Source organism: Melopsittacus undulatus, chromosome 2 (assembly GCF_012275295.1).
Source record: "Melopsittacus undulatus isolate bMelUnd1 chromosome 2, bMelUnd1.mat.Z, whole genome shotgun sequence".
Lineage (NCBI taxonomy): Eukaryota > Metazoa > Chordata > Aves > Psittaciformes > Psittaculidae > Melopsittacus > Melopsittacus undulatus.
Genome location: NC_047528.1, coordinates 17,126,456 through 17,153,301, shown reverse-complemented (window position 1 = coordinate 17,153,301; position 26,846 = coordinate 17,126,456). Strand labels below are relative to the sequence as shown.

Here is a 26,846-nt window from a genome sequence, read left to right as displayed (position 1 = left end):
CAGGCTGTATTTGTCATTCACTAGCTTTATTTTTCTCACTCAAATAGCAGAAAGGTTTTGTTCTGAGAGCTCTTGGGGCTGCAATTAATTGTAAGACTATGTAGAATAAAGTAGATATCAAATAAGTTTGACTGTTACAGACCGGTCATTACATACTAACAATCTGCATCTATTCTGTTAATTGGTCCTACTGACAGACATCTACTAAATTGGTTAAAATAAAAGCACAGAGCAGGGCTACATGAGGGAAGGCCCTATCAAGGGTGTATTAAGGAAGCAATTAAGAGATTGATTTGTTTTCCAGCTGATGAAAAGAATGGAGTATAATGACAAATGGGAAAACCCTGTATGGGTGTAACTGTTCAACAACACATGAGGAGGCAGTTATCGATTACACAGTCCACATCTGGGAAAACTACTTTTACATACAAAAATTGAAACACTGTCTTTTAAGTGTTCTTCAATCACCCAGAGATTAATGACAAAAACATATCTTACATATGCTTTAAATCTTATTAAAAATCTGCCAATTTTCAACAAGCATAGCAGCTTTGTCCAGTGCACATCCCATTATGCTTGCAACACTCTGATTCCTGGACATAATTTAAACAACTGGTTTTGTCAATAAATGCTCTCATTGCCTAGGTGCTAAGCTTTCATTTCAGAGACAGTCACTATTCCCCCACAACACACCTTTCTACAATATTCAACATTAGAGTGTTGTTATTGTATTTAGCATGAGAGATTAAATCTGTTGATCTTCAACACAGAACAGCTCATCTCCATAAAGGGGCTTGGGTGGTAAAAAGATTACCAGTGATATTACTTTGTGTTTTCTTACAACATCAAGGAGAAAAGGGTTATTATCAGATTTTGTAAGTTTAAGACAGCAGTCACTGTTGTCATTATGAAAGAATACTGTGCTCAAAGAAATTGTTATGAGTCAGAAGCATCTGCTATGTTAATTATAGCTCATAAACACATATATACAAGTGAATTAAATATGCAAATACTTAACACAAACACAAGTACACGAATATTTAGGGAGGAAAAGACTTAACACAACAGCTAACCTGAAATTTAGCTACACAACTGGAACTGCAAAAGCTGTACAGTTTTCCATCAGGCATTGTGGCTTGATATTGAGGTAAACAGTTTCGTTTACAAAAGTGGCAAATAATTCCCATACCTAAAAGAAAAACGTAGTTTACAAACAAAATTAACACAAAATAGTAGCAAAAAAAATATAAAAATAAAAATATACTGGATTACAGATCAGCTCTTCTCACCATTTCAATGTGAAAAGCTCTGATTTGTCTGTTTTCCAGCCAGCTTCTGAAAGCCACATAAACCAAAAGAAATTAAAGAGGTTGAATTCTTCCACTAAAGATCAGCATTAAATATGAAATTGCACTTTTACTATAAAATTAATTAGAACATTTTCAACTTTTGAGTTTGCTGAATTGAGACCTATGCCTACTTCGCATATATGAAGAACACACATTTTGAGTTACTGACCAGTTCCTTTAACAGATTAAAAATTCTATCTGGACAATATCCACATATATTATAACCAACTCCATCCTTCTCCAGTTGTTACTTGAGGTGATAAAACGGCATGGGGTTGGATCACAGACAAAAGAATATTAATTCATATGCATGAAAACTGCACTATCATTCTGTGACACACTAGAGCACATTATGTCTCAACATTTTTTTTCACAAAGCCTTAAGAGAGTTGAAAACTGTTTCCGACATCAAGCAAAGAGGCCAGGGGAGAAAATGACCCTTCAGGAGTCATTTACTAGTGCTGAATATAAGATGTTCTTTTTGCTTTGTTCTGGGTTTTTACGGGTTTTGGTTGGTTGGTTGATTTTTTTTGAGTTTTTGGGGGAGGAAGTTTAGGGTTTTTTTTAGGGGTAGGGGGAAGATAGAGAAAAGAGGGGGAAAATAGGGGCTTGTCATTTTTTAGTTAGTTTTAAAACCCTGTGAAGTCACAGCTGCATAGATTAATTCTAAAACAAAACCACCCACCCCCAGTGTTCAAACCTAAAAAAAAATTAAAAAAAAGTCTAGTCTTAGCAGTGAAGATCCATCATCCTTTTCACTTACTTTGTGATTCTGCATATTTTGATTTGTGTGTATTCATGCATACAGTTGAGCAGTATGGCTCCGTACATCCATTAGGTTCTATGAACCGAATCATGTCAAAAAACCTGCACTGAGCTCTGCAGCCACTACAAGATGTTAATTTGCCATATTTCTAAAACATAAAACAAAGCAAAACAATACATCAGTTAAAACTATGGTTGGCTTTTAGTTTTAAATTATGGTATAACAAACACAAAGGAAAACTTATTTATTTACTTCTGCAATTTGCTTCCCCATCAGAACTTTTCTATACTAACAAACTTTCATGATCATCCTCTCCAGAGCATTCAACTCTATGGTTGGGTCTCTTACTCCTGTGAAGAAGCAGGCTAAAACTAAACTTCTGTGTGAAGACAAAAACCAAACACACCTATCAAAAAACCACACGCAAATGAACAACAACAACAACAACAGAAACCAACAACCCCCCAAAACCCCAACACATCCCAAAACACACTGCCCCAAACCATACCATGTGCAAACTATGAACTGTAGTAAGAGTATACAAGTTGTGTTGAGCTGGAGACTCACTGATGGGACAATGGTTCTAAGACAAAAAATGGAATCTGATATGGCAAAGATGAAGGATATAAAATAGGTGCTTCATTTAAAAAAAGAGTAAATTATACTCTCCAAATTATAACATCCTTAATATTATCAAGAATGAGTTAAACATAGCAGTTTCTTGGTAACAGCACCTCTGGGAGAACATTTAACTTCTCTACGAGTTCTAGTTCTCCAGGCAGAAAAAAAACCCTGCATGGTTCCTATGCTCCTCATTGAATCCAACGCGGAACTGTGACTCCACGAACCTGGTTAACAGACTCAATTTTGACATCTCTCAGAGAAGTCAGTCAATAAACAGTTTCCCACAAAAGGGAACAAATGTTCTATAAAAAGCACAGAAAAGTCACACCAAGCAAAAATACCAATGACATAGCTGACACACAACATCAAGAATTCTGATCTGCCACATATTACATGCTTAAGTGTTAGGCAAGTATCTCAAGCACTATAAATCAAGTTTGAAGACGAAATGTGTAGACACCTTCCCTGCCCAAATAAAGTGTCATGATTTTGACACTGATCACAGAATTCCTTATTTGAACAGCAATGAGTCTCTTATCACAGAATTAAAAAATGCCTTGAGTTGGAAGGGACCTGAAAGCTCATTTAGTATCAACCCGCTGCCACAGGCAAAGACACCTTCCACCAGGTTGCTCAAAGCCTCATCCAACCTGGCCTTAACATTTCCAGGGATGGGCCAGCCACAGCTTTTCTGGGCAACCTGTTCCACTGCCCTCGTAGTAAAGAATTCTTCCTAATATCTAATATAAATTTACCCCTCTTTCAGCTACCAGACAGACTCCCCCCTTTTGAGGCTACTGACACTCAAGCACTTCTTCCCTTCTGCTGAAGAATGATTCTGGCACTGCCTTTCCCTCCCTCTTTAAGTACTGAAGGAGGAAGAAAAGGCAAAGCATGTTTCATAGGTGCTTCACTCTGTTCAGAGTAACAGGAGCTTCAATGTGTAACTTTACTCTTCCTATCTTTAACTGCCTAAATTTGAGAACCAGCTAAATCCAGTCTTGCAAACAGCTAGAGAAGCAGCTGTTTTACAACATGTACTGCCTTTCCTATATTAAGAACATGTATATAGAAGTTTACAAATAAGCATGCCTCTGCCACAAATAGGCTGTATCACCTTGCAGAAATTTCAAAATACCAGACTTCACAATTTCCACACACTACTTTGATTAAACTTTTGATGTGGATTTCCATCATGAAATACCTAGAGAAGGGTATTTTATAAAACTCCAGGACCCTTCCTTCCCATCTTCAACTTTCCCATCTGCCTTTAAAAACGTTACCCAGCATCTAACAGTCCTCATAAACAGCCACAATATTGACAAAATCTGCACTAAGTACCAAGACCAAAATGCAGCAATTACACTGTTCTATACTGAGTTGGAGCTATTCTGCAAATATACACTTATGTTCTCTGACAGGCTAACAGAAAAAACAAGCAGGCCATCAAGAATAGTTCAAATTACATTACCAGTGAGGATACAGGTCAGTTTACAATGGATTTGACTTCTTGAACAAGCTTAACTGACAACAGCCACCAAAAAAATCTGCATGCACAAATAATCTTGGTACCTCTAGAATAAACCAAAATGTAAATCTAGAAGTACTCATGCAAATATGCTAAGACCCTAACAAAGAGTATTCAAGAATATCATCAGAAAACAGTGTACAGGTAAGTGAAATTTTTACAAGTTGTAGGTCTGAAAGAAAAATTAAAAGTATTAAAAAACAGGTTTAATAAATGAATTTATAGTAAGCTGATCAGAGCATAATCAAAAAAGCTTCACTGTGTCACAGACCACATTTCTACAAAAATCCCTTGAAAGCAGAAATAGCTTTTTCTAACTGCATCTGAAATACATTATTTAAATGATGTCAAGAGAGAATCATGCACACAAAGTACAGTGGAGCAACATGTCCACTGCTTCTAAATGTCAAACACCCTCATAATACCAGAGTTCTTTACTGATTTTACTCTAGATATTTCAGATTTAAAAAGAACAAGAACAATCTTTATTAATATCTGGTAATAATCTAGGAAATCTAGGTCTAAATTATCAAGAATATGAATTGCCAGAAAATACAAAGATGTAGATTTTGCAGGTAGAAACAAAGGCACAACAGCAAAGCTTTTACTTGACTCTTGTCACAGCAACTAAGAAAAGTGTTTGTGCATTTCTGCAATATTAGAAGTTCAAACATGTTGTTACGGAAGTGAAGGCAACAGGACACTAGTGAAGAAGAAAAACAAAAACTTAAAATGCCCAAAACCTCTTCAGATTTATTGCTCCTGAAATCTTGTAATCGTCATCTCCTTCAAGTTGAAGTTCTCCTGCATTATTACTCTTGCCAGCATTCTCCAAATTTGTAAGTTTGAATACTCAAAAGGAGTACCTCACTATTACAAAGATCGACACATACCTGAATGTATTTGATCAGCATTATACAGATGTTTCATTTATTAATCGGAGCAATCCCAGGCACAGCTACAGGTGGGGCAGAGAAGAGATTCAGAGCAGCCCTGCAGAGAAGGACTTGGGGATGTTGGCAGATGAGAAAATGAACGCGAGCTGGCTTCAGTGTGCACTCACAGCCCAGAGAGCCAACCACATCCTGGGCTGCATCAAAAGGAGTGTGACCAGCAGGTCAAAGGAGGTGATCCTGCCCCTCTACTCTGCTCTTATGAGATCTCACTTGGAGTACTGTGTGCAGTTCTGGTGCCCTCAACATAAAAAGGACATGGAACTGTTGGAGCAAGTCCAGAGAAGGGCCTTGAGGATGATCTGGACTGGGGCACCTTCCGTATGACAACAGGCTGAGAAAGCTGGGGCTGTTCTGCCTGGAGAAGGCTGCATGGAGACGAGAAGTCAGCATGGAGACCTTATAGCAGCCTTTCAGTATCTGAAGGGGGCCTATAGGGATGCTGGGCAGGGACACTTCATGAGGGACTGTAGTGATAGGACAAGGGGTATGGGGTTAAAACTTAAAACAGGGGAAGTTTAGATTGGATATAAGGAGGAAGTTCTTTACTGTAAGGGTGGTGAGGCACTGGAACGGGTTGCCCAGGGAAGCTGTGAATGCTCCGTCCCTGGAGGTTTTCAAGGCCAGGTTGGACAGAGCCTTGTGTGACATGGTTTAGTGTGAGATGTCCCTGTCCATGGCAAAGGGGTTGGAACTTGATGGTTTTAAGGTCCTTTCCAACCCTAACTATTCTATGATTCTATGATTAATAGCGTATCTAACTCAAAGCCTTCCTTCATCAACACCAGCAGAGAACATCATACTGTACTACCCCATGCTTTTGCATAGCCACATGCAAATCAAGAACCTTCTCTTGTTCTTAAGTGTCAGATTTCCAGATAAGGCACTCTTCTCAAGGTTTTCAGATAACTTAAGATTTCTACTCTCACATTCATGATGTTATCTGTAATCTCTAAGAATCTGCAGATTAATTTCATTCTCCAGAAAAACACAGCATCTGAGAATTCTTTCCCTAGAAATAGCGTTCTGGCTGGAATAAACAGAAGATTCACTAAAACTAACGAGAACTACAGAAATAAACTGGATCAAAGAGCATTCTTAGAAAGATTTTTGGCCTGAAAATTAGACAACTTCAGAAGATAACAACAGAACCAAAAACAGTATCACGTGGGATCAACTGTTATTTTTTCTAATACTAACAATTATGGGAAATCACATGAGAGTCAACAAAAGTTATTTCAAAACAAACAAAACGAGGCAAGCTCTTCACGTGGCAAGCAGGAGGTCAGCAGATTGTACCAGTGTCATGGATGGAAAAAATGCTTGTGTGTGCCCAAAAGGAGGCTGGAAAAGAACTAATTAAGGCTATCTGCTAAAAACAGCACACAGGAACATCGCGTAAAGTTCAAGAGACCCCTTGACCTCCGGAGTCAGAAGATGAAGAGAATGCTTTGAGAAATATCCTAAGTATCTGCCCTGTTCTTACTCTTCCCTATGTGCCCACTTACATATACTGCATGACTTTCTACCCCTAATCTGAACCAGAACAGCTGTTCTCATGTTCTTACTATAGGTTTTTACTTAATTATTTTTACCATCCGCAAGGAAAGTGGGTGTTCAGAAAAGAAATTCCAGAAAATGTAAAGCTGTGTCATGCTGGTATTTCAGGGCAGCAGAAAAGAACAAACTTCACCAGCAAAGCAAAAAATAAATATTACCAAAAACTTCATTGCTAAGTAACCCCCCCCCCAAAAAAAATCCCCAAAACACCAAAATGAACAAGCCAAATCAAAACCCAAAGAGAACCCCCCCAAAAAACACCACCCCAAAAGCAAAAAAAAAAAAAACACCAAAAAAACCCCACAAACCACAAACCCAAACCACAACAAATTCAAAACATCCTGACTTTTTAAGGTCTGAATTACGAAATCACAGAATCATGCAGGTTAGAGGGAACTCCCAAGGGTCATGTGCAACCCTGCTCAACGTAGGTCCAGAGCTGGGTCCTCAGGATCTTGCCCAATCAAACTGAAGCATCACAAAGAAAGAGCATTCCAAAACATCCCTGGAGGTTCCTTTTATCTAAATCAAGTTTCTCATTGTTTTCAAGTTGCATCTTTCTTCCACTGTGCACTTCTTGGAAGAGTCCAACTTTATACGCTCCATTAGATAACCAGTCCCCCTTTAACCTTCTCAGAGTTGAACAAACCAAGATCTCCAAGGCTGTCCTCCTACATCATGTGTTCCAGCCTTTTAAACATGTTTATAGGTTTCCACTGTCAGTATGTCAATGCCTTTCATCCTGTGCTACCTAAAACTGGATGCAGAGGCTCCAAATGCCATCTCAGAAGTGCAGCATGGGGGTTGCAGGGCATAGAAATCACTTCCTTTGACCCGCTGCCTACGCTTTTGCTAGCATAATAGCAGGCTCAAACATACTCAAAAGGACAGGGTCCTGGACAACCTGCTCCATGTGACCCCACTTGAGCAGGGGTGTGGACAAGATTTATTTCCAGAGGTCCCTTGCAACCTTATGCATTCCATGATACAACCCAGGATGCAGCCAGCCATCTTTGCTGCAAGGGAACATTGATAATTCCTGTTCCACTTGCTGTCCACCAGAAAAGCCAAGGCTTTTCCTCCAAAGCTGCTTTCTTTGCAGTTATCTTCCATTTCAGATAAAGTACTGGCTTCATCTTGCATTCCCCATGGTATTTCAGTTGAAGGCAAAAGTGATTACAGACAAAAACCTTCACATTCAAACTATTCTCAGCTTCCAGTTTCATTCAAAGATGAAATTAACCCAGAACGAGTCCACATGAAAGTATCATGCATTTTCCTTCCATGCATCACTTTTGGCAAATTCAAATCTACAGCATCCTATAAAAACATAGTAAAGTTTAAGGACTGCAGTCTTAAAAGAAAATTGTAACTGTAATACTGCTATCAAATAGTAAAGAAAATTGTAGCAATTAGATTGCTAAGCCCCAAAAAGTTAAATTCATCCAGAGAAAAAAAATTGTAGCTCATAATGGCCCAGTACCCTCTAAGGGGAAGACTGATGCTAAGTAGCTCAACTATAACTCTCCCTTCACCACTACATCTAGATTCTACATTGAGATGACCTGATTTTAGCTAGATCCCATTACATATTTGTTATCTTCCAAAGCATAGTCTAAGATAAATGCAGAACCCTGAATATTCTTCTGTTCTCACCATATTTTATTCTAAACTCATTCTTTCATGCCTTGTGTGCATATCTGATTAGAGACTTAATTCTAGAAATAAGGTTTACTTCACAATAGGCATCTCACAACAGGTAACTAAGAAAAGACATTAAGATACTTCATGTGACTTGAAAATTCTTGTAAGGTAACTAGTTCTATATATATTCCATATCTTCATTTTGTCTATTAGAACAATGTTGAACTCAAACTGGCAACTACAGAAGAGGCTATCAGGATGTAAAATCAAACAGATGAATGGGATGTATTCCAGAAATACAAGTACTGTTGCAACAGAAATCCAAATTCTTGGAAATACGAGAAATTTCACTTGGAAGGTTTCCAATGAATTTTTATTCTTGCCATTATAAGCACTAGACAACTTAAAATGAATCTTGATCTTCCATCTTATTGAGAGGATTATGAAAGCTGATGTCTAGATCTCTTCTTGTACACATCCTACTTAGAAAAAAGACTGAGCCCCCAGATAAATATCAGACCAATACTGTAATACCATGGTATTTCAGAAGTAAGCCTCACTTCTGTTTGCAACTGAAACTAATGAAAGTCTCTTTTCTTAAGCCTTCTGGCTGCAAAACTGTAAGCACTTCGAATCTAGGCACCAGTGCTATAGTTTTATTCTTGACTGAGAAAAACAGTATAATCTGCTTCACATGCTTTCAGTAGAGAGCAGGACGAAGAACATGCCTGCAGTGAAGAAACCATTCTTGCTACTTCTCCTCCCGTCCACAGGCCAGCCCACTGAGAACACTAGAATGCCAGCTGATTACTACACCACTATGTAGCAGCCCAAAGATTTGTTTTCAGTTGACAAAAATGCTTTGCAGTTTATTTGATATGGTCCACAGTAGAACAGACTAGTACATACTTGTCAATCCAGGCAAACTTCTCTCTGGTAGCTTTACAGAGTAACTGTTTGGAATTAGAAGTAATGGAAGTAGCAGAAACACTTCTATAAAAGAATATTCTGGAACAGAAACACAGTCAACCTGTGTTCAAATAGAAAGGTTCAGAAGAAAGAAGTTTTCTGTAAGTAGCAAAGCAGAGATATTCTCTACATGGAATTCTGTAACAGAACCCTTAGAATAAGGCAATCAAGAAAAAAGCAGCTAAACTACTTCAGATTTATTTGAAAGAAGGGTGGTCCAGATGGATCCAGAAGCAATATGCACGTCTAAGAAAAGAATCAGATGTCAGCAGAATCTGTAACAGCAAAGAAAGAAGAAAGGGTATTATTTATTCAGTCTTTTAAAATACTGCACCCACATAATCTCTCCCCCAAGAGCAACAACCTTAAACTCTTCCCTGCTCCAACAGAAGAGATTAAGATTAGTAATTCCCCAAAAGCATTTGCCCAAGTCTTAAGAGCAAAAGCTGAAGTAACTGCTTTTGTGGCCCTTGAATGTCAACTGATTTGTGTTTACATTCCATCAGCTGAACTCTACAAACAGTCAAATCAATAACTTGTCCAACTGCTTTTCTCTGGTATCTACAATTGTCAATGCTCCTTTTTCTTGCAAGTTTTTTTCCTGCTCAAGGCTTCATGCATTTGAGAAAAGCAGAGCTGAAATCCCTGCCTCAAAAAACAAGTTACTTCTACATTAATTGAATATCTGTTTCTGTTTTGCCTTTTCTACCTCTTCCCCTCAACCCCATTCAACTATTTCAGGCAGAGCAGTGCACAGATGTTGGTTATATCCATCCTAACTCCAAAACCTAGATCATACCATCTCCTTGACTCCTCTTCCTATGCATTTCCTGTGCTCTCACACAGATCACACCTCATCACTTTGACTACCCTAAGTACTTCTTCATAACTACAAAGCTGTACAAAGTTCTCTGATGTACCTACCTCACTTTAGCCACAAAGTAACATCCTGAACATTTACTAAGAAAGATATTGAAGTGCCTAAGGAAGTTGATTATATAGTTTTTATTGAGGAGCTGCAAATTCTACAGTTGAAGACAGACACTGAAGCAGAAATGGCAGAATAAATGGATGCAGAAAGCAGGAGTAAATAAAAGTAGAAGAAAACGTACAAGAACAGTATCATCTCTAGAAGGCCTTGATTTGCAGAGCTGCAAGAAACTGGAGGCATTAAATATAAAGAAGCTTCAAGAAGAAAAAAAACAAAACCAAACCCCACACCACTAAGCAAGAAGAAAGGGGAACTGTTTATTTCTTGGTTGACAAAGATTTCTGTCATTTAGCCACAGCAAATGAGGTAAAAAGCAGCTGGCTATTTCCATTTGTAGAAGTGTATACGGTATCAGAGATTACTTAATACAAAACTAATACCTGAAATGAGACAGAAGTGATTTACCACTTTAGGAAGAGACTCCACTATAAAAAACTGGCTAAAACCACGTAACTTCTCCTTTGTAAGTGACCAGAAAAAAAATATTGAAAAAATTCAGTATTTATAGTATTTCAACATCAAGAGGTTATTCAACTCTCAGAATTACTGGTTTCATGAACATTACTTACTCTCAAAGCAGACACTTGGAAGCTACAGTTTACAAAGCAGTAACAATGGCAGGAAGCAGCAGATTTGTGGTTAATTGTGCTATCGAAATAAAAAGGACAGATCTGTCTTAATAGCAAAGCAGCAAAGAACAGATACTGCATGTGACAAGACAAGCTGGAAACCCTAGATGCTTCCACTGAAGTACTGCACAGCAAAAAACCCTATCATTGCGTTCAATGAGATTTAAACCAGTAGATAACAATACATTTTGTGAGAGTAAATACAAATCCTACAAAAGCAATGAATAGTAAGCTGCAGAACTGATATATGCATATCACTGTATACAGTGGAGGCTCCTAAACCCCTCCACACAGATAAAGCAGACTGAATGAATTTTCAGAGTTTTATAAAAGCATGTTTTTTTGCAAGGAACAGAATTTGAAAAAAGGAAGCACAACTGCCTAAGTTGTATTTTTTCTACTGGTTGCAAAGGATACAATAGCCTGGCTAGTCTTGAAACATGTTCAGTAGAGCAAGTGTTCATCTAACCAAGGAATTCAACCAAATGCACTTTTATTCAATACTGAAGGAAAATTCTCACTAGGAGAAGAGACACTGCAAGCATCCTCTCCAACTAGGAAAACACCCACTTGGCTTGTATTCTCCCAGTACTCACTTTATTCCAGGGCTACTAAGAAACCTATAAAGAAACAGATAAGAGCTCCTTCCTCCCTTTTTTTTGACAGCACATGAAGACCATCGCTTGAAAGAAGTGCCCAAAGCAAGCAAATCCCAGGTCAAATTGCGTTAAGAATTTTAGTTACAGCAGCAGAGAAAAAAAAACAAAAACACAAAAAAAACCCAACCAACCAACCAAACAAAAAAGTAAAGGAACATTATAAACTAGTAAAACATTAAATGATTAAATGCTTTCATGACAGAATCAAGAGCACTATGGACTGATCAGATCAATAAGCAAAGCAGTTAAAAACTGTTTTTAGAAGCAGACACCAACTCAGCTTTAGATTAGTTGAACAGCTAAAAATTAAAAGGTATGGCTGGCTGCACAAGAAAAGTCACAGAATTCACTTGTTTGTTAGAACAAGGTTGTCAAGCCCGTACCCAAATCCAGCAAACCACAACACAAACATTGCAACTGCTTTGAAAAGGAAATAGAGACAGAAGATATGCAACAGCACTAAAACACTGAAACAACATATGTATGTGCTTTTAGTCTATATGAATTCATGACAGGCATATTTGGGATGCTTCAATCTGTTGCATACATACTGATTTTTAAATTAATTACAAAAGTAACTGGTTATCACTTTTAGTTATATGAAATGCCTACCTGAAGAAACAAAGTACTTCAGTATTTGCACAGACTGAAACACCTCAGCACTGAACACTTTAGCCACGTCCTTGTCAAATGTGATCTCACCTTCCATCTTTATTCTCTAGTCTCATGTTTTGTTTAGCATCATTCTTTAAGTCCCTCTTGCCCCTCTACATGTGAAGAGTTTGAATTTCAGTGCAACAGGTAATGAATTTATGGTCCAGTAACAGTTATTTTCAGGTTTTTAAAACAAAAAATAAATAAATCCACTACCAATACAGGTTTTATTTTGACATTTTTTCTAAATTGTCAGGATTATTTCATTTTAGGAGGAAGGAATTTACCATTGTTTCCTTCCTCTTTTTCAAAAAAGCTTGACTTGCATTTAGCTGTCTTCATGAATGGCTGTTGTACAATCAGAAAATTAACATGGTCTTGCATATAACCACAGTGAGCATTAGTTAGCACTTGTCTTTTTTCACCCCCTTAACACAATTTCTTAATCTGTTTATTTTTATAATGTTTTTTATAGATTTTTTTAAGATGAAAGAAACTTCAGTTCTGTAATTACTACAGTTTTCAGTAACAAAACACTATCACTTCACAGAAAAGCAAAGCATGATGCAAAATCCAAGATTCATTGTGCCTCAGTTTTAAAGCAGGTTCTGAAACTGGTACATAGAAAAGTAATTGCACCTATCACCTTGAAAGGTGATTTAGTCACTTCAGAAAAAAAACTTCTCCCCATCCCAGGAATAATACCGTTTCTTACTCCCACAAAGAGTCTAAAGCAGAGGAATGAAACCCTCTGTAGCTAATGGATTATTTGCACTTAAGTGGCTGTTCTGAGAGCCACGGTAGTTTTTATTATCCACAACTTTAAGTTTCTCATTCCAGGAAGAAAAAAAATGTCCGTGATAAGTTACTGAAAATTAACTGGTCAAATCAGTGTAGTATTTATTCAAAGAAAATAGGGATGAAATAGATAGTTACATGTCATGGAATCAGTTTTCATTTATTACTACTACATATTGATAAGTGTGACATGTACAATATAAACTGCTTAATACAACGCTCATAACTAGCAAGACCTACATATTTTACAACTGTTTGTAATAAAAACATTTGCTAAAATTGTTGTGACACACAATCGTAAAAACAATGCTGTAATCAAACGACATCAATTTTTCCTGTATTATTGATTCCACTGGGTTTATTTCAGTGTGTAACAGCAACTCTCCCATGTTCTCCCCTTCACCGGTTCTCTTTTAAAAGCAAGATCTAAAAGAATTCCAAGAAACATTGTTATGACTGAACAAAGCAACCTACAATTTACCACTGTGGCCCAGTGAGTTGGCAGTGACACTTGCCAAAGTCTAAATTCCTTTTTTAAAAACACAGAATTCCTTGAAAACATTCAGTTAAAAAAAAACAAACAACAAACCTCCTAATGTAAAAGGAAGTTCAAACCTAAATAATTCCTGCTAGACAGCTAAATATTCTCCAATAATTGTGTCTTAACCAACTTTGACACCTATAAAATACACTACAGAACCTGATAGTTTGAGTTTCTCTTACTATCAAAAATACCCTCAAACCCCCAAACTCTAGGAACATTTGAATCCTTAATCACCAGTCCAAACCAGATGCACAAGAGCACTAGAATTAAGGTTCTCACAGCCTATTACGGCTGCCCAGCACCAAATATTTCTACAAAAGAATTAAGAACTTGCTTGAATAAACTCTGCTATCAGAACTGGATGCACCAAAATAATATGTCTCAATTTTAAAGGTTTTCTGAAGGCTCATCACAATAATGCACAATACCTGACACTCCTTGTGAAGATTCCTGGTACTATAAACTGCTCCTCTCCAAATCAAACCAGAACATGTAACTTGCTACCCGTATCCTTCTCATTTGCAAATACATATCTAAACACAAAATACAGTTTCTAACAAAATAGAGTACAGTCTGTAATGAGTTAAATACAGATTTATCATTCAACCTCTCAAAATTCCATGTTCTTTTCACAATTCCATGTGCACTGAATGTTATACTGGTTGTGTGGAAATGTCAAGTTCAAAGTTAATCTCATGTCTTTTTGTTTCTTCAAGAGACAGTATTCAACGTTTCTTCGCGTCTTTCCATGGCTTCTGGGCATGCCTATGTTTCTAGTATCTTGGAAACCTATCCTGTCCCTTTCCGTATAGCTGTGATGAAAGAATAATGTTTATGTTACGTTTTCAGTTATGCTGTTTACATATGCATGTTTCCAGATGTGCTGTTTGCACACTGCATACACATCAGAACAACCATTCCCAAAAGCATGAGAACTGAATGCTCAAAGAGAAAATACAAAGATGCATCACACAACATTAAAGTACTTAAAAACATTCAGCACTGCACTCGCATTTTTAAGAAACCAATGATCCAAGAGAAAAGGAAAGAGTAAGAGAGAACCCAAAGCAATGTGCAGCACAGGGGGCACTCACGTATTCAAGTGTGAACTTCAAAATCAGAAAAAGAAATTTCTTGCTAGTAAAGTAGTACTTTTGTGTAACACTGTCCCTATGAATACAGAGCAGAATGTACAAAGGAAAAAAAAAAAACCAAAAAACCAAACAAGCCACAAAGGAACTCCCCAAACTGCATATCCCCCATCCAAATATTTAGTATTTCAGAGGTATACTATTATATCATAAATACTCTGATTAACATTTAAACCTTCCAGACAGCATTAGCAATGACTGAGAGCTAAGCTGGCTCTGTAATATGTAAAAGACATCAATATCAGATTTCTTAATTTGGAATTATTTTTAACCACAGTAACTATTACTATCTTAATTGTCTTACACATAAATAAACCCCAAATCACAAAATTTAACACATGGTAGAATGAAAGTAGAAAATTTTGAAATCCAATCCTGTGACATTGAAGGACATTAGACTTAGTACAGGTATACAACCAATGCGTGATCAGTTAGAACACTCACTGCAATATGCAATTTGTATGGTCTGAACATTTCTGAATGTTCAAGTTGCATACAAGCAAGCTTTTATACCTAAAAGAGAACATCACTGAAAGACCAGTAAGCTTGTGTGTCAGGCTTGCCATCAGCATACTTGTGATATGCCCATTATAAAGAAACAGAAGTTAACAAAGGGTTTCATTTCAATTATATTTTCATTAACAAACAGGTATTATTATAGCACCATCAAAAAATGCCACCAGTAAAAGGTCTGTTATAGCTAGTCTGCTCTCACTGGCATTAATTCATTTTTAGAAGTCTTTGTTAGTTAAGACTTCTAATAAGAAGTAAAACCATCTTATACATAACAGGATAAATTTAAGAACTATTAATGTCTCTAAGTTTAAATTATAGATAAATACCATAATTACCTGCTTGTATTCACCAACGCAGTTCTGGCAGCAGAATCTTTTCTGCTGACCATCAATAGTAAGAACATTGTTTCCAGCTCCTTTGCTGGGTAAATACTCCCCACAATGCTCACAGCAATTCATTATTAAACCATTTGCCATCCTGTATCTATTGAAGCAATGGTCACTGCACAGCTTATGAGTCATATTTTTAAAGCTAACTTCATGACGAATCTAAAAAACAAACATAAAAAAGTATTCTATCACCACACAAGCACAAAGTAGCCTGCAACTACCAGACAAACTGCAAATCTTACATTCAAGTACAGTAACTGAAGTAAGATCATACTAGCTATTTCAGAAAAGATACACTTGAAATAACCATGAAATACAGAAACATAAATTGGTGTTTCTGTTGTGTTGGAAGTTCTAGGAAAAAATTCTCAGACCCATCTGCTCATGCAGCCTAGAAGCAAAGATGACTGGGAAGGATGTAATAATTTCACATTCATATGAAGACAGGCTGAGAAAGTTGGGACTGTTCAGCCTGGAGAAGAGAAAGCTGCGTGGAGACCTCATAGCAGCCTTCCAGTGTCTGAAGGGGGCCTATAGGCATGCCGGAGAGGAACTATTCATTAGGGACTGTAGTGACAGGACAAGGGGTAATGGGTTCAAACTTAAACAACAGAGGTTTAGACTGGATATAAGGAAGAAATTCTTTACTGTTAGGGTGCTGAGGTACTGGAATGAGTTGCCCAGGGAGGTGGTGAATGCTCCATTCCTGGCAGTGTTCAAGACCAGGCTGGATGAAGCCTTGGATGACATGGTTTAGTGTGAGGTGTCCCTGCCCATGGCAGGGGGGTTGGAACTAGATGATCTTAAGGTCCTTTCCAACCCTAACTATTCTATGATTCTATTAGAGCAAGTCAGTGTATGCAAATTTGTTAGATACTCAATTAGCAGGCTAACATGCCATATAAAGACTACCCAGACACACATGGTGTATGAAGAAGTAGGTCAAACTATGGTGGGCTCAGTAATGACATCAAGAATAAATTACTACATTACAAGAATTTTAAATTTTGTATATTCTACAGATCTCTCAAATTTGCACAATCTTTCAAAACATACAGTGAAAAAACGTAAATACTATAGTAAATCTTGACTTTCTCCACAGAAATTTTTCTCTGTGTGAGATATGGGTTAAGATTCTACACCTAAATAAAACTGTCAATAGTAACAATCAGAACAAGGTTCTGAAACAAAAATCAAGTATTAACCTCTTTGTATTCTTTCTTTTATTCAGTTGCTCTTCATGAATACTAAGCCTGTATATCTTAATAAATCACTGTATATGAAAACACTGAATCAGATTTTAAACTTCCTTATATTCAGTTCTCTTATTTCAGAACGTAAGTTATTAATACTGTCATTACCAAGAAAGAGAAGATTAAAAAAAGGTGCATCAGACCTCAGTTAGTTTACCACAGATAGTGCATCGTGATTTATTCAAAGCTCCTTTCGAGGGATTCTGTTTATCTTCATAGAAGGATAAACACGATGTACTGCAAAACTCCTGGAAGGACTCGCTTGAATCAACCTGCGCAACAATGGTGCCTTTCATTGTTGTTATATCTCTGAAAGACAAAAAACCCCTCTATAGTGTTCTTGTCTGTAAATACACATACATATATTTAAACAAGAAAACTTTACATCTTGTAAGATTCATTCTTCGTTTTAATGTTTACATTTCAAACCAGTTTTATGGGTGTAGAGTTGCTAGCGACATGTCAAACACTAGGTTTGATAATTTTTTACTACTTCAAGTACAGCAAGTTCTATGTTTTCCCTGTGTAAAACCCCATTTTTTTGTTTGGGTTGTCAATTTCCCTCCCCCCATTACATCATTCCAGACCCAAGTGACACCAACACACTGTTAGGTACCAGTTGTGGTGAACTCAATCTTATTAAAAAAAGTAACTCTGAACCTTTTGCAACTTTACACAAAAGCTATACTTTCAATTTATATAAAAATTCAGCTATATAGTAAAAGGCAAGAAATGGTCTCTTATTTGTATAGAATTCCCACTATTTCCAGTATTAATCTTTGTACGGGATGAGAGGTTGTTTTCTCATAAACACAATCAAAAAGCTTAAAACCCTACCACAAACTTACCTAGAAAGCCCAGCATTTAAAATTTTTTAAAAGTTAATTTCATCATTAAAGTTCCAAACTACCTGAACAGTTCATGCAGTTGCCCATGAAACTGCACCAATTAAATGCAGACATACAATCATCAATAAAATTAATTTGAAATAAAACAAGCCTTCTTCTAATCAAACTTATTTACACTGTTGTTCACCGAAGCTGCTTTTGGATTTCCTTGATCTTTAATGTTATGCTGCACATGCTGCAAACTTAGCAAAGTCACTAACACCATGCTTGTCAGTGTACCTTTGTAATCAGCTCTCTCAAACTTCTAAGGTCATTTCTAAGGTAGCTTAACTCTTAATCAAACTATTGAATACCATAAATTAGGAGCAGTAAGGAGAAGAAATAAAAGACTCCCACTTTTGCCTAAGCAAACAAAAAAAATATTACTGACATCAGAAAACGCTATAAAGCAGAATAAATATAGAACTGGGCACATCTGGAAGTCTTTTGATAATCATGATAAATCACCAGTTGGAAAAGACATAACCCAAACAACCCATACCTGGGAGCCCTAAAACTAGGATGAGTAGAAAACATCAGAAAAATTCTGTATGCTTCCCTAGAAACTTTTACTTGAAAATAAACTTGTACCACCCCTAGATATTCTTCCATCAAAGGAAAAAATCAGCAGATTTTGGCTTACCCTTTGGCATGCTAATAAGGATTTGTGTTAGGGAATGTTATCACTTCTGTTCTGCAAAATAAAGCCACAGCTCCCACCCTGAGGAGCTTACAGTTTCTGACTAGATTCCACCAGGACTTACAAACATTATTAACTTCTATCAAAGCACATACTAATTTTTATCAAAGGACACAAGTGTAAAGTCTTAAAGTAACACAAGTGAATAAAACCTGTAAACACTGAGGAGAATGCCAGGTATTTCCTATACTTTCCTTCTTATAGTAATTCCTATGCTAGTTACGCAGGTATGCTTGTCATTCTTTAAAGGTTGTCATAGTTGTCCCTAACTATGGGGAACATCTAAGGTTTCTCCACACTGCCAACAGTGGAAGAGCTCCCAGTTTTCTCTGAGCTTCTTTCAAACATCAGTTCCTCCTTTGAAAGCCTCTGGGTTTTTTATCTTCGTCTATCAAAATGAAAGCTTTCTATACAACACAAGGTTCACTTTTTCTCATAAAGGACTAAAGATACAGAAAATATATCTTGTCAGAAGATATAAGAACAAAACCCCAGTAATTTTTAGTGCATTGGCTTTCACAGAAACTATCTGCTATACTACAAATTCAAAAAATGGTACTTCTGTTGCAGCTGGCACAGTGAGTTCAATATTTCCAAACAACATTAAAGTGACATTATTTAAAGTACGAGTATAGTCAGACTTTGTACCATTAATGGAACAACTATCATTCATGCATGAGAATCTCAAGTATTACTGGTTTTAGCTGCTAATATGAAACAAAATTTTAAAATTACTTACTTTCTGCACATAACACAAAGTTTCTTTGGAGTGGGTTTGTGTGAGAAAGATGAGAGGCAGGCAGTAGAACAAAAAAGGTGAGCTGATCCTTTCCGCTGATATGCAGTCTGTCCTTTTTGTAAAGGCTTTTTGCAGTTTGCACATGTGACTTTAACTTGTTTAGAAGGCTGCTGCTGGGCAGAAGGCTGAAAAATCTGTTTAGGAAGTGATGCTACAGGTGACAATGAATCCACACCCGGCTGCTTCTGATTCCTAGGGAAGGAAGCTGACTGGGATATCCAAGAATCTTCAAGGAAAAAAACAAACATAACTAAGTGAAGAGATATGTACATAAATATATATATACACATATACACAGAGAAAGATAATAACAGTCACAAATGTATGAGCATGAAATCATTTTCCTGTAAAATACTATTTGGTAGTACCAGTCTCCATTATTACAAAGCTTTGGAATATGAACAAATTTCAGGATGGTTCCATCCTACATCTAGTGACAAATTTTGCAGGCCTCAGTTCACTTGCAGTGGATTTGCAAACTGGTATTTTTATCTCCAGAACACCAACAGATAACACAATTTCTAAGCTAAGGTGTAAGATACAAACTCTGCAAATCTACAAAAACATGAGATCTTAGATCTTCATTAGTTATTTTGTTCTAAAGCTTTAAACAAACATCACGTCTGGCCTCTGTGATAAACACTAGAATTGGGGTTCCTCATACTCATTTCCTAGTCCAGCATGTAGCCAGAGAACTATACTGCAGCTAGAGTGAAGAGCAGTAGCTCCACATCTGGGATCTGCATCAATGTCCTTAATTTCTGTAAGAGTTCCTGGTTTTCTCAGTAAGCTTTTCAATGCAATGAATACCACTTAAATGCACAAAAGTGGCAAAGTCATGGCAGTTCCAAATCTTCCTCTGTAGGAATCAATGAACCTACAAAATACATTTACCTGGGGGAAAAAAACAAAACATTTTCAATAGCTACCCCAAACACTATGACAGTACTTGGCACTTACCTTTCAAGCTTTTTATTTCCAGCATCTAGAACAGTAAGTCACCATTACTTATTGAATAGTAAACACCTGCATAAATATTACTGTACTGGATAGTACTTGTCCTACGACTTTTAAATAAGCACAGTATTTAATGTAATTAAATAAAAACACTAAAGCCTTGAATGTCTTATTGAGTAATTCAGCATATTCCTAGAGTGTTATTACAACTAGTATTAACAAGCAAATATAAAAAAGGTAATTTTAAGTTCTATAACTTCAGATAACAAAAACCTTAACCCACTTCAGATAACAAAAACCTTAAGAGTAAAGCCCAAGCTTTACTCTTAAGAGACATTATCTTGGTCCATAATCATTTATTAAATAGAAGGCACCCTTTCCTCATACCATTTCCTACGGTCCTCTCTTTCCCAAAGATGGTTTTATTAACACATGTTCTGCTCCATAATTTTTAAATTAATTTTAGGGACAAAGTTCTAGGAACCCAAGGACAACAGCAAACATGCATTCCTCAGCAAGAAGACAGTAATTTCCCACTGTGACTTTGCAGCTGTAAAGGATGCTGTTTCTTAAACATGTAAGACAAGTTGGAAATTTACCCAAGGTAATGCTTACAGGTAAACAGAAGAGCTGGGACTAAGAGGGAAGGAGGTGAAACAAAATACGTTCCTCTTTAAACCATTCTTACTATAATGGTTGTTCAGGGTGTTCTCATTCTTTTCCACTTGGTCCTGCTCTAATCTGCTATAAAATTATTCCTTACTCGTACCAATACATTTACTTGCAGAGACATCTTGCAAAAATGGTTCAATGAAATTATGCCTTTTTTAAAGAAAAATAAAAAAAAACCAACCCAAACAAAACCCTGCATCAGCACAACACAGAATCATCGAATCACACATGGCGCAGAGGTGGGGAGAGTTTTACAGAGATAAGCTGCTCCTGAAACCTTCAGACACATCTGCATTAATGACGTGGTTCAGATCAGGGCAATCCTGAAATCCATCCTCAGTTCATTAGGTTTTGTTGTTGGTTATGTTGTTGGAACAGTTTTGATACACAAAACAGGATTACATTCAGAGAAAAATCTCTGGCAAGGTGGTTGGACTAAATGATCTTTAAAGGTCCCTTTTCCAATTGAAACCATTCTATCAGATGCACTCCCAGTGCTTACTGGGAACACCAGGTTCTGAATTAATGTGTTGGACAGAAGTGTCTGCTATGCAACTTCTAATTTCCATACAGTGGAGGCACTTAGCTAAGGAGAACAGACCGATCCAGAAGAAATTTTCCAAACCACATATGCAATCATTGAATCATTTAGGTAAGAAAAAGACCTTAAGATCAGAGTTCAACTGTTAATCTAGCACTGCCAAGTCCACCACTAAACCATGTCCCCAAGCACTATACCTACACATTTTTTAAATACCTCCAGGGATGGTGACGCCACCAGTGCCCTGATCAAAAAAATCTCATCTGCTATTTTCCTAACAACATGTAGATGTCACATGTCCCAATTCCTGTGTCACTGCGGAGAGAAAAGGGGGAAATAACAAGGAAACAATTCATGCTTGCATCTTCAAGGCTTCAAATCCTCTATACAGGAAACAAACATGAATAAATCTTGTCCTAAATGTAAGAAAGAACATCTTCAGGTAACAGACTAGTTCCAAGATTTGCAAAGCTGCTCTGTAAACTGATGTATTAAGTCCTTACATAAATTTTTATGTTAAACAAATGCTAACTAGAAAATCCCTAAAAGAAAGTTGTGATATCTGGAAAAAAAGTTTGCTACCCATCTTCTTAAATCTTATTTCTGAAGTGTAAGCTATGTTTTTTAATCTATGATCTTCAAATTATATAAATGAAAGTATTTTTATCATCAGTGGGCTTAAATTAACTAAACAGAAGTCTCCACATCCATTGGAAATATTTTAGAAATCTGGAAATCAGAACAGATGGAACATCACTGATCCAGAAATGATGAATCTATCCTTAGCAATCTTAGACTTTTATTGTGTAGAATATATTAGACATGTTTAAGATCAATTGCTTCCTGTTACATTATCAAGATTTCTAACAGGCAGGGTTAATTGCTACTGACAAGATCTTCTAGGAGAAAAGGAAGCATCTTCCAGGCAAAAAGAAGAAAATTGAAACTTACAAAGGTGGAAAGGTTTCAAGATACAAGCACAAAAACTCATGAATGACCTACACCTACCATATTTCAGGCTTTTTCTTGCATAGAAGCCATTTCCACTTGTCCCGGTTTGAGCAGTAGCAGTCATTTTTCTCCTTGGTAGCTGGTGCAGTGCTGTGTTTTGACTTTCGGGCTGGGAATGGTTGCTGATAGCAAGTATGTTTTGAGTTACTGCTCATATGTTTGGTTTGGCCAAGGCCTTTCCTGAGCTCATGCTCTGCCGGGGGGGGTGAGGCCAGGAGGAAGGAGAGACAGGACACCTGACCCAGGCTAGCCACAGAGGTATTCCATACCATAGCATGTAATACCCAGGATGTAACCGGGAGAGACCCGGAAGGGCTGGAGCTCTGGGGGGATGGAGGAGGTATCAGTCGGTGCTCCGTCGGGCAGGGTGGGGTGAGTTATGGGTCAGTGGCTGGTGAGGTGTTGTATTTTCTTCACTTGTTGTTTGCTTTATCATTATTGTTTGTAGTAGTAGTAGCAGGAGTGATTTGTGTTATACCTTAACTATTAAACTGTGCTTATCTCAACCCGTGAGGGCTACATGCTTTGGATTCTCCTTCCTAACTCTCCGGGAGTTGGGGGAGTGAGGGGGGGGAGTGAGTGAACGAGCTGTGTGTGGACTTGGTTTAAACCACGACACCACTATAGCCATCTTCCCTCCTTCCTCCTCTTGTTTATTCTCATGTTTTTTCTAGTTCCTCGTTTGGTGTTTTTCTCCTTTCCTCTTACCTGTGACAGCCTTTTCTGCTTGCTTTTAAACCTACTGCTGTTTATTTTTCACATACAAAATCCACAACCATAAATAAAATCCTATATATTTAAACCTTGAAATAAAAACCTCATATCCACTTGTAAATCTACTTTTCCCTCACTTCCTCCGAGCAGGTCTTTTTCACCAAGTCCCTAAAAGGACTTCCAGCCAATACTCCAAACTCAATCTATTTCAAAACCTCTATGGTCCAAGTCTATCACACTTAATTCATATTGGCAAAGTTCCGGTACGTCTCTGTTAATAACATCAAAAATGCAAGTTCAGTAGTTTTAAGGGAAAGCACAGGTTGATTTTCCTAAAATGCGCTTTGCCCAAGAAAAACAAAGGCACTACATTAAGGTAACAAATGCTTCTCATCCACACCTAGTTGACCGTCTGTGATAAAGCAAAAATCATACCCCCTGCCTAAGAGATCAACCAGCAATAGTGGGAATGTTGGTTTTTAACAGATTAGGAGCTGATTTCCTAAATTATTCAGGCAGACATCCAAAGTATAATAGCAGCTTTCAACTTCAGGAGTCAAATTTTGAATTCAGTTTCAAGCTTAACACAAAACCCCCACATGCTAACATCCAACTTAAAGCTTGGATTCATACTAGTGTTTCCATAATACAATATGAAAAGTATTAATGCTTATGCAAAAATACATGTGGTAGTATATGACCAAAAAGAAGAACTGTATCTGCTGAAGAACAACTTAAAACACCTGTATTTTAATCAGCAAACGAACAAGTTAAGAAATCATGAATTAACAAGGGTCTATTGCACCTAGATTGTAATGGGTTTAAATTTTCCTTTTAAAATTACCCTAACTAGTTTGAAGTTAGGCCAGTAGCAAAGGTGGTAAATTTGGGTTTCTCCCCACTTTTAGCCTAACAGGGCAGAAGAGCACCAGTATATGTTTGAACCTGGAAGATTTTAAATTACTCATGTGAAAGCTTAAATTCTGTAGAATAGCAATTCCAGAAGAATGGCTGCCCCATTTGGCTTTCAGCAATATCTGTTTATTGGCTAAATCAGGAGATAATATACTGCTATTTGCACAGAGATATACAACAAAACCAGCAAATTTAAACTAATATTGTATGATATAAATACATATTATCACAGGTAATTAAAGAGCAATTACGAAGTGTGTATAAGTTACTGCAGGAACATGCAAGTCCACAAGTAACTTGGACCCCATTGGAAATCATTGTAAACACTAAGAATTGCTTGGTATGCAATGGAATTATGACAGCTAGCTACTTACAACTTTGATCATATGATCAGACTTCCAAGTTCTCTTACTTTGCACATCAGGCTATACTCAAGACAATAGATCGGAAGTCTTCAATGACTTTAATCCATTAAACTGGTCACAGAACTCCACAAAAAGGTGTAAAAGCTGCATAAATATGCTAAGCTTTAGTTGTGTCAGTTAAAGGGGTAGACTCAAATCAAAGAAAGCTCTGCTTTAGATACAAATACTTATGTCTCAAACCACCTGAAGGTATCACTAACTGCTACGCTGGTATAGTTTACCTAAGAGTTTATGTCATTGATCATATTTTATTCTGGAGTCACAAATAGGGTTGTGACTGGGATGAAGAGAACAAAAAATCTTCCAGGTGAATTAAGCTAAAATACTAAGCAGTGCCAATGCCAAAAGTATTTTAATCAAACATTCTATTATTTATTTTCAGCTTTCAAGGAAATGTTGAGAATAGCAACTTACCTGGATTATGATGAGTCACAGATTCTCCATTTTGAAATACATCTCCAGCCACGTTCATTCTACCAGGATTGAAAGGTCCTACACCAGTCTTGGTCTGTGAAGTCAAAGATGGGGTGTATGTTTGCATACTAGCACCGAAATTACTTGACTGCAGTCCGTTAGATACATCTCCCAAGTTCGCATTCTGCAGTGAGGTTACATGTGTAATCATTAAGTTCATGTCACGCCCTTCAGCATTTTCTAAATGACCATCACTCACAGAGCTCATAGCACCTGTTTCTAATGTAGTAACATTAGCAATCTGAATTTCAGAGTCTGGTTCTGTGGTTATACCACTATTACCTATTCCTGAATTTACCTTACTTCTCGAAAAACTGGAAGGTGAGAATTCCATATCGTTGGTTCTGTTTTTACACTCTGGAAGTCTTCGTTCATTAAAACTGGAAGCATTCTTCTCTTGTCCTCCATTTGTTTCAATATCTTCTTCATCATCAATAATAATAGTTTCACTTACACTCCCCTTTTGAGAATTTAAATCTTTTGGAGGAGAAAGCATTTTGCAATCATTTCCCTGAAGTTCTTCATTTTTTGATGATGTAAAAGCAGCATTCCTTTGATCTGCTATCACTGATGTAGAGTTTTGTGGAAGTTGTACAGGTTCAATAAAAACTACATCATCATCATCTTCTATAGGTGAGCTTTGAAATTTATTAGGCCTAGAAACTAAAGAACTTGGTGGGCCTCCAAAAGTATTTCCTACATTTGCAAGACCTGCTGCCATGGTGGTATTCCCTAGCAGACCAGGAGTACGTTCAGAAAGTTCTAATCCTCCCAGAGGACTCACGTCCATTCCAGATCTGCTGTTTAAAGAAAAAAATAAAGCAAGAAAAAACATCCAACTTCAGAGTAAGATAACTTTCCAGTAACAGTTCTTAAACACACTACTGCTAATAGTTCCAGCTTTTACTTAGTTTTCTTACTAGATGATCATTAAGGTCCCTTGCAATCCAAATCATTCCATTATTCTCTTCCTGAGATCACATAAAGAAAATACAATTTCTCTATGCTCTTCTTGGAGCCTCGTAACATTCATTTACTTTCTAATGCTACACTTTCAAAAAAATACCGCCATCACCAACATTTCCCACATATTAGCTACACATCATTATTTACCAATATATATAGGAAACGTATACGTATGTAGGAATACATGTATATATATATAGGAAACAGAATCTTTCATATTTATTGCATGATACCCATTTCTCAGCCTCTTTCCCACCTGTATATGCACACAATGATTCTGTAATACTGTTTTTACCTAATCTGCAAAGCAAGACCAAAAGGTAGACATGCAGAAAGAAAATCTGACTGCCTATTAAATTTCATTCCTATTAGAAATATATAGGAATAAGACTGAAGCACACATCCAAGTGCCTAAAAACAAAGAAAAAAAAAGTTGTTCTGCATAACAACTTTGAAATTCTACTGATTTTCCTCCAACCCTACACTGACAATGCTCCTTAGGTGGCCCAGTACAAATGGAGCACAGGAAGTAAGCAAAGAAGATATGAAACACATGATGAGAACAGATACATTATTGAGCAGCAGAAGATGCACAGCAACCTCTCATTACTAGCCACTACCATAGGCAGCTCATTTAACAGCCTTAGTATCTCCTGTTCCACTGCAGCTTTCAACAACTTAATTTCTCTCTTTTTTTAATAGCAAATGACACTTCTTTAGGCTCTCTCCCAGCAGGTACTTTGCCCGGGGCTTACTGTTTGCTTTTAGTGATTGTTCAGTTTGAGGAATCTGTTCTTTATAATTGTCA

The 26,846-nt window shown here is 37.1% G+C and overlaps 1 protein-coding gene across 3 annotated transcripts in view; it reads right to left on the bottom strand.

Moving 5' to 3' along the window:
- ZMYM2 (zinc finger MYM-type containing 2) overlaps positions 1 to 26,846 on the bottom strand; it is an 88,661-nt gene that overhangs the window by 40,033 nt on the left and 21,782 nt on the right. Inside the window, exons 4-10 of one of the 3 annotated variants that reach the window (XM_031049522.2) lie at positions 25,371 to 25,872; positions 25,013 to 25,106; positions 19,304 to 19,589; positions 17,121 to 17,286; positions 15,671 to 15,883; positions 2,113 to 2,263; positions 1,074 to 1,189 (exon numbers count right to left, since the gene is read on the bottom strand). In XM_031049522.2, the coding sequence (XP_030905382.2) occupies positions 1,074 to 1,189; positions 2,113 to 2,263; positions 15,671 to 15,883; positions 17,121 to 17,286; positions 19,304 to 19,589; positions 25,013 to 25,106; positions 25,371 to 25,862 (1,518 nt within the window). In that variant the 5' untranslated portion in view covers positions 25,863 to 25,872. Of the gene's footprint in view, positions 1 to 1,073; positions 1,190 to 2,112; positions 2,264 to 15,670; positions 15,884 to 17,114; positions 17,287 to 19,303; positions 19,590 to 25,012; positions 25,873 to 26,846 lie in introns of those variants that run through there. The other 2 variants (XM_031049523.2, XM_034073110.1) reach the window with 2 other exon arrangements.